This window comes from Volvox carteri (genome assembly GCF_000143455.1).
Source record: "Volvox carteri f. nagariensis unplaced genomic scaffold VOLCAscaffold_66, whole genome shotgun sequence".
Classification (NCBI taxonomy): Eukaryota; Viridiplantae; Chlorophyta; class Chlorophyceae; order Chlamydomonadales; family Volvocaceae; genus Volvox; species Volvox carteri.
Genome location: NW_003307609.1, coordinates 544,575 through 559,458, shown reverse-complemented (window position 1 = coordinate 559,458; position 14,884 = coordinate 544,575). Strand labels below are relative to the sequence as shown.

Genomic DNA, 14,884 nt, shown 5'->3' with positions numbered 1-14,884 from the left:
ATATACACCGGATAGACTGTAACTCAGCGTCGTCTATAAATGTGATGCAGCAATTTACAGCTTGAAAATTTCCCTACTTACATATCGACATCTTGAAGATTCCAGAGCCACCCATGTCGGCCCACCGGATAGACTGTCACCTGAAATTTGTACCTTCAGAGCAACATAGCCTGGGCGAAAGGAAAACATATTAATCGATTTTTTTAGCCACTCATGCATATCGCATGCATCGGATAAGCTGTAAGCCGTTGGAAGCCCATAATTTGATTCCAGAATCCTTACACCATTCTCATAGGCTTAATTTACTTATCTCTTCACTGTTAAAGGTATGGAGTCTGTTGTGGCGCATGTTCGCGGAAAAACAAGCCAACGGGCATCCGCCGGGCGCCCGCCTTTAGGTCGCCGTAGGGCCCAGCTGTCACCTGGGTACATAACCAAGGTCCATGCTGTCAAATAATACAACAAATTTTTTAAGGGTTGATCACGATGGAAAACTTGACAGCTTCAGCTTTAATGCTTGCGACAGTGCTGGCGATTGGATGGTAAGCACCGCACAGGATTACTTTGAACATTTACCCGATGTTACGCGTGAACGATATCTTTCAATAAAAGCTAATATTTAGGCCACAAATCGTATCCGATGTTTCAAGCATCGAGTGAGCACTACGTTTGCGCTACGAATTTCCCTGTATGGAACATCTACAACTATTATTCAAACCGGAATGAAAATTATGGCGTAGCACATCATCGTGTGCGTTGATGTTGTCGCTGACCGATATCCCTTCAGGGCCGTCGGCGCAAATGCGCAAGATTACGAGTACGAAGGCTCAGCTGTCACGCCTGGCAGCATCCCCAACTTCCCGTTCCGCAACTGCAACACCACAAACGGCGCGTACCGGCTGGCACCGGTGTGGCGGCCTTCGGGCAGCAACACGTACTGCTTCAAGATCCAGGTCAGCCAGGATGCCCTGTCCTGCACTGGCGCCTGCTGCAGCGCCGACTTGCACAAAATTGAGGTGCGCGCACGGCCGGCTGATGGTGTGGGGGATGCGACATGCAGACATATTGCTACAGGTCCTAGGGCCTCGGAAAGCACGGGAAGAGGCTCATGATGTCGGTGTTGGGGGCTCCGTTACCATCCTAGCTGCTCAGGGGAGTGGATGTCTAACCAGGCTTTGCCAAGCACCTGCCAAGATCTATATAGCTCATTTACATGTACTGGACAGAATGGGAACTTCGCACCCTCAAAAGTAGAGGGAACATCAAATTGTGATGTTCCCTCCTGCCTCACCTTGCCCTCACTCCATCCTCCCACCACATGCCATCCCGCCATGTCCGCAGTTCAACGTGTCCAGCAGCTGCCTGGTGGCCGGGGCTTCAGTCGTCGCCACCGTGAATGGAGTGCGGACCCGGGTTGGTGCGACCCTGGACAAGGCCCCGGCTGGGCCTGTTGGCTCCGCCATTCTGCGGCTCACCCAGCTGGGGCTGGACACCGCGACCGCCCAGGATGCGGAGGTGTGCCTCACCCTCAGGACCAACCGCGGAGGCCAGGGCTGCACCACCCTGGAGCAACTGTGCTCGTCGCCAGGCTTCCCCGCAGGGACATGCACAGCAGCTATGTTCGATGTCTCATGCGATTGCTGCCCGGTTTCTCAAGCTGGTCAGGCCCTCCCGCCGCCGCCACCAGAAATTCCGCCGGTCAGACGCCCTTGTGACGTCTGCATCGCCGCCACCATTGTGCCCCCGGCCATTGATGTGCGACCATACCGCTACGACAGCGCCACCTGCGCCGCCATTCAGCAGAACATCGCCAACATCATGAACTCTCTCCTGGGAGCCGCCAACGTCGGCGCCTTCTCACCCTTCGCGCCAAATGCAAGCCAGTGCTTTGACACACAAATCATTACATGTGGCAGGTTCAACGGTTCGGACAGTGATGCGTTGGCCAATCTGACGGAAGCGGTGCAGCAGCAGCTTCCCGCCTTCGTCGAAATCGCGTCAGGCGGCAACGTCTGCAATCCAAAGTTGGAGAAATACACGGTGACGGTCTCCACCATCAACAATGTAGCAGATCAGTGCCTGGACCTCTCGCAGTCGGCTAGTTGCTTCCTGCCTGGCGTTCCATTCCCCAACTGCACGTGAGTCACCCTACTTCATGGCGTCGTCTCTTTTGCGGCGCGGCCGCCCTCCGTAAAGATTTGGGGGCGAGGATGTAGGGCCTAATAACCAAAGCTTCCTCCCGCAATGGATGGACCCATGTTTGGGATCTGGCTCGCGTCTTTGTCGTGTATGCAGAGCTTTGGATGAATGGCTGAAGGCAAAGACACCGCGCTTGCATGGATACCTTGCTCACATGGCTATGTGAAAAAATCAGGAACGTTGGGTGAATATGTGATAGTACTAGTTACCGACCCTGCTGCCGCCTCCGCTCGCCTTCTGACGCGCAGGTGCAACACAACCCAGGGAGTCATGCCGTTCACAGTCTCCCCCACCTGGTATACACAGCCGGCCAATGTCCGCTGGGGCCGCAACGTCACTGAGTACTGCTTCACCGTCAACACGCTACAGCCAAGTCAGGTCGTGCCGGTGAGGCCAGATAGGTGCATGGAGGACCCGTGGGGTGGTGCTTTGTTTTCTTCCACGCACCCATGCATGCTTGGCTGCATGCCAGATGTGCTCGGTTAGTTGTATCGGGTCTGGACAAGGCACGCGAGCCTGTCTGCTGCGTGTAGCTCACCCAGACAAAGTTAAGAAATTACATGACTGAGGATGCTGCCTCGTTCGCTGTCCCCCTGCAGAGCACCTGCTACAACGCAAACGACGCGCTCGCCAAGATCGAGTGGTATGCAAGTAAGTTATCATTGCTGTTGCTTGCCATCCTTTTGGAAAACCTAAGATCTGAGCTCCTCCGTCCGACATGTGTGGGGGCGTGGCCGTTCAGAACCATAGATCCCGCAGGGATCTACAAACCTGTAGTATCTGCCGTATAGTACACTGCACACATTGTCTATAAATACGCGCTGACCCGCATCCAGCATTTTGCAGCCAGCTACCACCTACCTACCGCATGTGGAGCGTCGACTGCGTGCCTTGTTGTATAGGTGCAGGCAGGAACGTCCAATGACCCTCGCCCATGACCCTCGTGTGTGGGTCATGGCCCTGAACATACATACAGAGCATACATAATCACATATGTACATACACCTTTTAAACGAACCCCGGCACGGGCTTCATCATCATGCCTACTTTACATGGCCTCTTATCTGGTTCCCTCCGTCCTAACTGTGGACCAGGATTATCCTTATCCCTATTGCTGTTGTGTACTTTGCCTTTTCGCTCTGCAGATGACTTGTACAGGTCGGCGGTGAAAGGCTTTTCAGTTTACCCCGCCGCGAATTCGACGACGAGCAGGACACTAATTGCGGACAGCTGGGGCGCCAAAGGAGCCGACACCCTGAAAGGTAGGATCGGCATGCAACGCCCTGCTATAACACCACACACACACACATATACACACTGCCGCGCATTTTGTGTGGAGCACAAAGACTGTCTCGCATGATCGTGCGTGCAATCTATTCAACCTATCAATTCAATCTATTCAACCTTGTACGGTAAACGTTCTTGTACAAAAGTGATAGTCTTCTCATTCGCCTACACATCGCGGCAGCCAATGACCTACCACTAGGCAAGTGATGCTTCCTCCATGTTGCTGCCCTCGCTTGTTAATCTGCCAAGCACCTCTCACCCCCTAATGACCTAATAAGGAATTCCCTGCCTGCTGTGATCCCCGCAGTGTCACTCAACTGGACCGGCGAGCAAGCCAACGGAGGCTTGGTGTGCGTGGCGATTCAGAACCCCATCACCATGAGCGATGTGTGCAAGGGGGGAATTGGCCAGCAGTGGTAAGGAGCCAATTCAGGCTGTGTGCGTGGCCGATATAAGTTTCTGCCAGATTGGTTATCATGCTACACTAATACGGCGTCTTTAATAACGGCCGTGGCGTGACCTCATTACAAGCCCTCATTACAAGCCCTTGCTTGTTTTGCTGTGATAACCCCCAAGAAGAACATTCTGGTGCTAACCGGGATAATGCCACGTAGTATCAGCAAATGCTTATGCTTAATGACCCGAAGCATGCATCTGCAGCCCGCCATGCCCGTACGTCTCGCACACTTTATGTTCGTCTGTCTGCCTGTCTGCCTGTCTGCCTGTCTGCCTGTCTGCCTGTCTGCCTGTCTGCCTGTCTGCCTGTCTGCCTGTCTGCCTGTCTGCCTGTCTGCCTGTCTGCCTGTCTGCCTGTCTGCCTGTCTGCCTGTCTGCCTGTCTGCCTGTCTGCCTGTCTGCCTGTCTGCCTGTCTGCCTGTCTGCCTGTCTGCCTGTCTGCCTGTCTGCCTGTCTGCCTGTCTGCCTGTCTGCCTGTCTGCCTGTCTGCCTGTCTGCCTGTCTGCCTGTCTGCCCGTCTGCCTGTCTGGCAAGACTGCCCTTCTTGTATCATCGCCCTTCCATGCTCCTCTCCACTCTCCGCATCCCCTCTGCAGCTACGCAAGCCTTTTCAACCGCGATAACTCGGACTACTGCTGCCCGACCTACCGCACGGGGCCCTGATGATGCGCTTACGGGGAGTGATTGAACTTGGTGGGACTCGCGTCTTGAGCACTTCCTGCATTCGCAGCAATCAAATGAGTTAGTGGACCGTGCTATTGCGAAAAGATGCACATGCAGACATTCACCTCCCGCTGGTGGGGCTCGCATGGGTTAAGAATGGAGGTGTAGGCTGGATAGAACGTCCAGCAGTATGTAGCTTGGTCCCCTGGGGGCCTGTTGTGGCGACCCATGGGTCCGTCAGTAATCCCTTCCCAGCAGCAGCAGGCTGCAGAGCGTTGCGGTGCATGCATAGTTCTGTAAAAGGGGATTTTTGTTTGTGTTTGGAGCATTAATGACATTGGTGACGAGAAACTGTGGATGCCAGTTTATTATGTGTATGATTCCTAGCATCTGTGGCTATTTATGTTCAGCGGAGGGTACGAGCCGTACGGACTTGGTAGGACTTGGTGAGGACGTCTGTGCGCGTGTGGAAAGGATGCGGCGTGCAAACAAGCAGCGTGCTTTAGACGACGCATGCATTACTTACGGAAGTGCTTGATTTAGTAAACATGCATACACGCCCGCCGGCATGTGCAAACGTGCAGTGGCAGTGACAGCGGTAAAGTGACACCCTTGCCCTCCATCAATGAACGGCATTCGCTAGTCGCCATCACTTGACACGGTACAGGGCACAGCTCCGATTGCCCGATCGATTGATCTGTTTCACCGCAAGGGCGACCTGTGTACATAAGCTGGATCAATAGTATTAGTGCTTCAGATCCATTCTTTCTTTTGCACGGTGTTTTTTTTACATGTTACTGTAGGTGTGTTCTTGCCAGGAGCAGGACAACAAATATGAATACGAATGAAATGTATGCCTCATAGGAATTCATGGAGGTAGCGCAACCTTTGGAATGAACGCGTGGCTGCAGGATATGTGAATCGCATGTTTATTGAAGTGGGCGTGTGGTGTATCTTGGGATAAATAGAAGCGTGCCGCACACAGGCCTGCCTCACCGTGCTGCTCCATTTGGAAGAAGGCTTCTGAGACGTGCGGGCGCCATATGTGGTGCGGGTGGGGTGTTGTATTACATGTATTTGCTTGTCGAATAACTAATCATGGTATTCTTCTTGCCATACGTGCTGTTGACGCTGGAAGTAAGAACTTAATCTCTAGCGCTGAAAAGGTAGAAAATACTTTTGCATACATAAGCCTGTTGTGTACCTCGTACATCATATCTGCAATATAAGCGGCGGTCGACCTAACCCCCAAATGGCGCATACCGAAGCATGATTAAGGTGTGGTTTTATGGTGGTGCATGTATGGGCACACGAAGCCTTTCCGTTGCACGCGGGGCTGCTGCCCCAACATGTACAGCATACATGCATACATACATACGTACATATATACATACGTACGTACGTACATGCATACGTACATACGTTCATACATAGGTAAATACATGCATACATACTTGCCGCCGTATATGTACGTGGTTTATAGTCACCCGCCACCAAAGCAACTCGTGCGTGTCATGTGAAGTCCTAGTCAGGTGGGCCAAGCCAGAGTCAGCTTGCGAGCTGCATTTTCTGTTTGTGTGAGGGAGATCCTGTTGAACATTTTCGCTTCTGCCACCACGCTTGGCTGCAATAGGCAACTCGCAGCAAGACGTAGTTGGTCGCGTACGAATTTCGGATGCAGTACCTTGGCACGTCTGCTGTACAACAAGCTGTCATCTAACTAGCTGGGCGGACGGAGGCGGGGGCTCCAGGGGGGTAGCTAAATGGCTAATACCGTGCCAGAAGACCCCACCTAGTCCTCCTGTCGTTCTTACTGCACCCGTTTCTACGGGCCTACTGTCCTACTGCTCTTACATACATACCGAGCCCTTACCAGCCCCCACTGTATACCTCCCTGCGCATGCTATAGTCCAGTGCCACACACAGCACCTGTCTGGCAGACACTGGACATGGAAATGGCTGGTTGCGATGTTCGACAAACCATGGCAAGTGGCTGGAAGGGCAGAGTACATAGCCAGGAACACGCGCTATGTTAGCCTTCATTACCTGAGTTATGCCGCGCGAGGGATTAGGCCGTCGGCTTTGGAAGCTCAAGCGACAGCGGCGACAGTTCGGTCTAGTAGCACAATACCTGTTTATCTTCATGGCCAGGCTTAATTTATTGCCACAGAGGTTAGAGATGTACGTTCCAAATTAGTAAATAGCTGGACCGCGATAAGAGCAAGTAGCGAGCTCATCCTGTAATTGGGATGGCGGTGAGCCATTGACATAAAAGTTCACCAATATGATTTAAGGGGAAAGGGAAGGTGGTTCTGGGCTTTAACCTACGATTCCTGTCGCCATCACAACATTTGAGGATCGAAGGACCGAGGCGGGTGACTCTGCCGTGAAGTTGAGCCAATGCAGCCAATGAGCTCAACCTAAGTCCACATGAGCTAAACAATTGCTGCGTAGAGAAGTAGGTGGAAACATTGGAGGCAGTGGAGGCACATCACCTGCTGCAAGGTAAGAGGGGCCTCTCGCCCTCATGAATTGGGCCACGGAATTGTCTATCAAGATACATGAGCCTGTATTTTCTAAACTGAAGGAAGCATGTCTTCAATTCAGAAATGGAGCCCCGTTCGTTCGTCACATAAACCATTCTTAGCTTTGTTCGTCACAGCATTCCCGATGTCGTCTCCACCATACTGGTTCAGATCTGGTGGCTGTTGGGTCCCTCTTACTGTCATAAGTAATGTCGTTACTGTCATAAGTAATGTCGTTACATCCTTGTCAGAAAGGAAAACCGTGGTTAAAGTTTCTTCTGGTTATATACTTTATATGTTTGTGGCACCGTACCCTGCAACCGTGAAAACGCTCCACGCACTCGCAAACTTCGACGGATCGGCCGCATTATTGCGGCATAACATCGCATAGTTCGGCCGCCGTAAGAAACTTGCAGCGGTAGAAATCGGCCTATTTCGTAAACATGAATGATTGGTAGCCTTACCGGATTTGCTCAGCAGGGCAGCTAACACGAAATGGCAGCGTTATACAATAAAATGCCACATTTCTGCAGCGCCTTCCACCCATAATGCCGTTTCTCATATTCGCTTCAATCAGCAGGGTTGCCTTCCTATGCGCAATGCATAGATCCGCCGGGACAGCCAAATATTATCATGTCTAAAGACGGTACCTTCTAGTATAGTAGTTATCGGACAAGAACCCGGTATGACGATTTTTAACGGCCGTACGGTACATATGCCTCACGCAAAAACCCACCAATGCAAATCGGTTGTGCATTAGACCCAAACACAAAGGACACCCTCAATCATGGTGATGTAACTGACCCGGGGCATGGCGGACCCCACAGAGCCTTGAATGTTTTGCAGACGGCCAGCTAGCAATACAGGGATCAGGTAGTCTGACATCGGACGATGGTACCTACAACGCGTGGAGCATGCCAGGCAACAATAGCTCTGCCGTAACTTCATTACCTACTGGCAGTCTCGATCGAATTCATGTCCGCGGAGCAAGTCCACACTAGGCCAACCGCCGGCGGTACCTATTAGTGGCATACTCCTCGAGCGCCAATTTCGGATAATCTGTATACCTAATTATTTCCAATATTTTACAAGCAGAAAATGAAAGATTTATTGAGATTACCAGAAATGTCGATAAATTTTAAATGCGTATTGGACTTACTATTCCATGCCTTCAATCGCCATTCAACAGTAAAACATTTACAGGTCGTACATAGATGCGCTAAAAGGCTGATTGATTTGCGATTGGGGCCCCGAGTAGTTTGTCCGCGCACCGACCGAACACCGTACGCCGCGTACTCATTTGCACGGCTGTAGAGGCGGCAAGCTCTAAGTCTAAACTCCAGCTTAAATCTATTTGCTAATGTGCTCTTTGCCGGCTGGCCAACTGAGTAGTAGGTTCTTCTGGGGCCCTGATTTGGCATCAGCTGCAGCGTCTGGCCAATGGTACGACTCGGGGCGTGCCAACTGCCAAAGCCCTGCGGAAAACCCGAAACCAATATCGTAATAGGAAAAAATAGGAGTAGCAATGACAACTATATGCATGAGTTGTTATGTAGGATGCGATTTTGGTTCATGTGGGTTTGGTCGAGTCGCACGAACGAACCGTCGGGAGGTGCCACACGCCCGCCAAAAGTCGAAACGCTAATTCTTCTGCACTGCATCATTCCAAATTCTGCGCGCCATCCTTCCCATACATGGCGTTCTAGCAAATACAATACCGCTTTCAACCGATGCCGACGTAAACCTCGCCACAGTCTTCAATTGCCGACTCGGCTTGAACGCATTGATTGTCCGTATTGTATTCCGTATTAGCAATGCTTAGGACAACTATCTAGTTGCCACTTCGAGTTGCGGGCCTAGTTGGCCGATCGGACATTTTTCTCTTGGTTGCCGAATTATCTGCTGCTCATTCGGATATGCCGTCGGAAGATTCAGCCCTTAGGACGAACATTGACGGATGTTCGAATGTTCGGTTAGTGGACAAAACCTAGCTATCGAAGGTAGGGTGTTCCGCTGTGGTTGCTGTGAAGAGTGTCCATGGTCCCTCATTAGGCTCTGGTTATGAAGACTTTCCAAAGAGACCTACAACCTACATCGCACTCAAGGGTGGCATATATATGCTACAACCATGCCCAACCATGTAACACACACACACACATATGCTACAACCATCTGCTAGGCAGGGGCCGGGCACACGTGTCCTAGGAATGCCACGTCTCTTGCAACCCTGCCTTGTACTCTGGGCTAGAATATAAGTACGGCAAGTGGTTACGCACGGCAGGGAAGTTCGTTGCGGCAGTCAGCCCAGTTGCGAGGCGATGGCTGCGAAAAGGGGCAATAACAGTAGATCGGCATATGCCCGGACGGCACTCTGACGTTCAGAGGGACCTGGGGGCGGGCACACATGTATGCTGTTCCAGGGGCCGTCATTGTGCGGTTGTTGGAAGGAGGAATATCAGTTTTCGACCTGCTAGCAGTGCAGCAAGTTGATTGTGGATGGCGGCATGCCGGGTCAGCTGGCCGAGACCTCTTCCCTGGCTGCATGCATGGAAAGGAAGCTATAGAACATGTTCGGTCCCAGAGCATGCGTATCTGAATCACAACATATCTCACAACATATCTCTTTGAGATGGTATTCCTTTGATATTCTGCCACTACTTTTCGTTTGCGTTGTTAGAGCCGTTTGGCTAGTCTAACTTTGGCGGCCTTTGTGCCGCAGCCCGTAAGGCGGGTTCGAAAGGACGAATGTGAAGCGCATTCGGATACCTGCCCCAACACAAACGATTTGTGCATTATGATGCCTTTAAAGTGCATTCTTTCCGTTCACATAGTTCGTAAGTCTCGTATTAGTAATAAATCGGTCTTGTGCTCGATGTCCGCGCACTGCCCCCAAGACCAATAGTTAGCTTGATTCGCCAACATGGACAACTCCTGTTGCCGTTCTGCTGTAGGAATCGCCGTTTACCATTAGCCTCGACGTGTTGCTTTGCCAACACCGTTGTCGCCCCACTGTCGCTTCCCTAGGTGCAGCAAAGCGCGAGCCGCTCATCCACGCGAATATGGAAGGATTCCATGGGACAAAAGTGCATTTATATTGCTATTCTTAAGTACATCTTAAATTAGTTATTATTTGTAATGCCAAGTGGGATATGATGCGGTCTCATGCGTGCCAGCCGTCAGATGTTGGATCGGGCGCCGGGCAATTATCATGACAATAACAATTTCAGAATGTATGAATCAAGTCTTGCTTATGCCGACTATACTGAAGAAAATTAAGGGCATTCTCGAAGACTTTCGGAGAGAATCGAGCCGTTGCGTGAACTCGCGTTCGGAAACAGAAGAGAACCTGTAACGTACCGCCGCTTCTCAGCGCCCGCCTAATGAGGTAAGCCGTAGGGCCCAGCCACGCATACGATGGGTACATAAAGGTAACCATGTGGGCGCAATTCATCATTGTCTCGTTGTTGCGATTTCCTTCTCATTTACGATTCGAAAATTCCAGCAGAGTTTTGGTCTTCTTTTCATTACACTAATATTGGGAGTCTTCGACACCGATATGGCAAAAACTTTATTATTTCTCGCGACAGTAGTGCTGGCGGTTGGCTGGTAAGCTTGATAGCATCTTGCCCGAATAGTACCTATATGAATAACGATATGGAACGTGATGGGTCTACAACTGGGTTAACATAGTTTGCCGGTGCCTTTATAAGCGATATAAGGCATCCGAACTCCTAAGTTTCGGCAAGCATATACGGTTGCCAGAAAATGCAAGCATGTACCATGTAAACGCTAGTTACGATACACGTCAAGCGGTTGAGCGTGGTGGTTAAATCCCGAATCGCCTTCAGGGTCGTCAAAGCGCAGGAATACAACGAGTACGATCCCTCAGCTGTCACGCCTGGCAGCATCCCCAACTTCCCGTTCCGCAACTGCAACACCACCAACGGCGCGTACCGGCTGGCACCGGTGTGGCGGCCTTCGGGCAGCAACACGTACTGCTTTAAGATCCAGGTCAGCCAGGATGCCCTGTCCTGCACTGGCGCCTGCTGCAGCGCCGACTTGCACAAAATTGAGGTGCGCGCACGGCCGGCTGATGGTGTGGGGGATGCGACATGATAACACATTGCTACAGGTCCTAGGGCCTCGGAAAGCACGGGAAGGCGCTCAAGATATCGGTGTTGGGGGCTCCGTTACCATCCTAGCTGCTCAGGGGAGTGGATGTCTAATCAGGCTTTGGAACGCGCCTCGCAAGATTTATATAGCTCATTTACGTGTGTTGGACAGAATGGGAACTTCGCACCCTCAAAAGTAGAGGGAACATCAAATTGTGATGTTCCCTCCTGCCTCACCTTGCCATCACTCCATCCTCCCACCACATGCAATCCCGCAACGTCCGCAGTTTAACGTGTCCAGCAGCTGCCTGGTGGCCGGGGCTTCAGTTGTCGCCACCGTGAATGGAGTGCGGACCCGGGTTGGTGCGGCCCTGGACAAGGCCCCGGCTGGGCCTGTTGGCTCCGCCGTTCTGCGGCTCACCCAGCTGGGGCTGGACACCACGACCGCCCAGGATGCGGAGGTGTGCCTCACCCTCAAGACCAACCGCGGAGGCCAGGGCTGCACCACCCTGGAGCAACTGTGCTCGTCGCCAGGCTTCCCCGCAGGGACATGCACAGCAGCTATGTTCGATGTCGCGTGTGATTGCTGCCCGGTTTCTCAAGCTGGTCAGGCCCTCCCGCCGCCGCCACCAGTTATTCCGCCGGTCTTCCGGCCTTGTGACGTCTGCATCGCCGCGACCATTGTGCCCCCGGCCATTGATGTGCGACCATACCGCTACGACAGCGCCACCTGCGCCGCCATTCAGCAGAACATCGCCAACATCATGAACTCTCTCCTGGGAGCCGCCAACGTCGGCGCCTTCTCACCTTTCGCGCCAAATGCAAGCCAGTGCTTTGACACACAAATCATTACATGTGGCAGGTTCAACGGTTCGGACAGTGATGCGTTGGCCCTTCTGACGGAAGCGGTGCAGCAGCAGCTTTCCAACTTCATCGAAATTGCGTCTGGCGGCAACGTCTGCAATCCAAAGTTGGAGAAATACACGGTGACGGTCTCCACCATCAACAATGTGGCAGATCAGTGCCTTTCCCTCTCGCAGTCGACTAGTTGCTTCCTGCCTGGCGTTCCATTCCCCAACTGCACGTAAGTCACCCTACTTCATGGCGTCGTCTCTTTTGCGGTGCGGCCGCCATCCGTAAAGATTTGGGGGCGAGGATGTAGGGCCTAATAACCAAAGCTTCCTCCCGCAATGGATGAACCCATGTTTGGGATCTGGCTAGCGTCTTTGTCGTGTATGCAGAGCTTTGGATGAATGGCTGAAGGCAAAGACACCGTGCTTGTATGGATACCTTGCTCACATGGCTATGTGCAAAAATCAGGAACGTTGGGTGAATGTGTGAAAGTACTAGTTACCGACCCTGCTGCCGCCTCCGCGCGCCTTCTGACGCGCAGGTGCAACACAACTCAGGGAGTCATGCCGTTCGTAGTCTCCCCCACCTGGTATGCACAGCCGGCCAATGCCCACTGGGGCCGCAACGTCACTGAGTACTGCTTCACCGTCAACACGCTACCGCCAAGTCAGGTCGTGCCGGTAAGTGGGAATGGTTGTGTCTTGGTGCGTTTCTAGCGTGCATGTCGTACAGCGGCTAGTTAAGGCAAGGTCTTGTTGTGGTGATGCTCGTCACAGCAGCTGCCGCTCAACGCAACGGCCGCTCATCACATGCTGGGTTGTTGCTGATGGACTCAGCTCCTTCAGTCGTTTTCTTTGCTCACAGCTTTGGTATGTACGTCAGTCAGGACGCTGTCCCGTTCACTACCCTCACGCAGAGCTCCTGCTATGATCCGAACGACGCCCTTGCCAAGATCGAGTTTTATGCTCGTAAGTTCTGGGTTAGGGGGTTATTCGGGTCAGGAGTTTCCCTGAAAGCGAATAGGCCTATTGTGGCATACTGTCTGTCTTGGGGTTGGTTGTTAGCTTGGTAATCTAAACATCCATCGGACGTGCAAACAGCAGGTTTACGGGCGAAAACGACTTTATCCATTCAAAACCTTGGTATTTAATCGCTGATGTGTGCTTTGCGTGTGATCCCTGCCCTACAGATGACATGTACAGGCCGGCGGTGAAGGGCTTCTCAGTTTACCCCGCCACGAATTCGACGACGAGCAGGACATTCATCTCAGACAGCTGGGGCGCACTAGGAGTCGACACACTGAAAGGTGGGCTGCTACCTGTAGTCGCTGCAGATAGTATGGCACACATATCATTGGCACTACTGGTAACGCGCGACCATTGCCCCCGGGAGATTCCGGGATCGATACCCTATTGGGACGAAATACCTGCCGATGGTGGAAGGTATTGCGCCCCTAGTTGATGGACGGCGGTGACCTGTGATAAAGTTAACCTGCGTGTTGACCAGGAATGGAGTTGGGCCGCTGTCGACCCGGCAGATTCCGTTGGATGCTGGTGTTGGGTGCGGAACCTGAGCGGTCCACTGAGAAGTTGACTAGGGCAACTGGATGAGGGTGCCCCGAAATACCGGGGAAGGTACGGTTTCGCAGGGTAGCTGCCACGGGCGAAGATATACCCCCCTGTTTCACACATCATATCATCAACAAAAATTTCAGCGGCTAGCTAGTACATGTACCTCTCGGAAATCTGGGAGGCCAGGCACGTCGCGCTGAGGCGCTTCGCCCTGAAGCGAACGAGGGAGGATGATGATGGCCTCCTGCGTACCCGCATCAATAGTAATATAATAACGTCCATGGCCCCCTCGGCTTTTATGGACACACCCCACCCGCACTTGCGTGCGGAACTTGTAACTTGTAACTTGTATTACAGTACCGAAATCCAAATGCTTCTGACCCCGACCCTCTACTGCCGTCTTGGACCTCGTGATCCCCCGCCTGCTCCATGTTGCTTGTGAGAGCCTACCTATATCTTAAGTCCTTAGCCAGGCTCTTACATTGCTGCCCTTGCTTGTTAAGCGGCCAAGAGGTTTAGCACCTCTCACCCCCTAATGACCTAATAAGGAATTCCCCGCCTGCTGTGATCCCCGCAGTGTCACTCAACTGGACCGGCGAGCAAGCCAACGGAGGCTTGGTGTGCGTGGCGATTCAGAACCCCATCACCATGAGCGATGTGTGCAAGGGGGGAATTGGCCAGCAGTGGTAAGGAGCCAATTCAGGCTGTGTGCGTGGCCGATATAAGTTTCTGCCAGATTGGTTATCATGCTACACTAATACGGCGTCTTTAATAACGGCCGTGGCGTGACCTCATTACAAGCCCTCATTACAAGCCCTTGCTTGTTTTGCTGTGATAACCCCCAAGAAGAACATTCTGGTGCTAACCGGGATAATGCCACGTAGTATCAGCAAATGCTTATGCTTAATGACCCGAAGCATGCATCTGCAGCCCGCCATGCCCGTACGTCTCGCACACTTTATGTTCGTCTGTCTGCCTGTCTGCCTGTCTGCCTGTCTGCCTGTCTGCCTGTCTGCCTGTCTGCCTGTCTGCCTGTCTGCCTGTCTGCCTGTCTGCCTGTCTGCCTGTCTGCCTGTCTGCCTGTCTGCCTGTCTGCCTGTCTGCCTGTCTGCCTGTCTGCCTGTCTGCCTGTCTGCCTGTCTGCCTGTCTGCCTGTCTGCCTGTCTGCCTGTCTGCCTGTCTGCCTGTCTGCCTGTCTGCCTGTCTGCCTGTCTGCCTG

General features: G+C 52.5%; 2 protein-coding genes across 2 annotated transcripts in view; both read left to right on the top strand.

Moving 5' to 3' along the window:
* The first annotated feature begins 477 nt into the window (after nt 1-477).
* Nucleotides 478-6,871, top strand: phV6 (extracellular matrix glycoprotein pherophorin-V6). The gene is made up of 8 exons (XM_002956881.1): nt 478-542; nt 788-1,016; nt 1,342-2,138; nt 2,448-2,586; nt 2,799-2,850; nt 3,345-3,461; nt 3,794-3,902; nt 4,539-6,871. Exons 1-8 carry the CDS (start codon nt 487-489, stop codon nt 4,603-4,605), a joined length of 1,566 nt encoding a protein of 521 aa, XP_002956927.1. The 5' UTR covers nt 478-486; the 3' UTR covers nt 4,606-6,871.
* A 3,732-nt stretch (nt 6,872-10,603) lies between these two features.
* Nucleotides 10,604-14,884, top strand: part of phIII (extracellular matrix glycoprotein pherophorin) — a 6,956-nt gene continuing 2,675 nt past the window's right edge. The window contains exons 1-7 of the mRNA XM_002956880.1: nt 10,604-10,736; nt 10,979-11,204; nt 11,530-12,326; nt 12,636-12,774; nt 13,011-13,062; nt 13,284-13,400; nt 14,243-14,351. Coding sequence (XP_002956926.1) covers nt 10,687-10,736; nt 10,979-11,204; nt 11,530-12,326; nt 12,636-12,774; nt 13,011-13,062; nt 13,284-13,400; nt 14,243-14,351 — 1,490 coding nt within the window. The 5' untranslated portion in view covers nt 10,604-10,686. The remainder of the gene's footprint in view (nt 10,737-10,978; nt 11,205-11,529; nt 12,327-12,635; nt 12,775-13,010; nt 13,063-13,283; nt 13,401-14,242; nt 14,352-14,884) is intronic.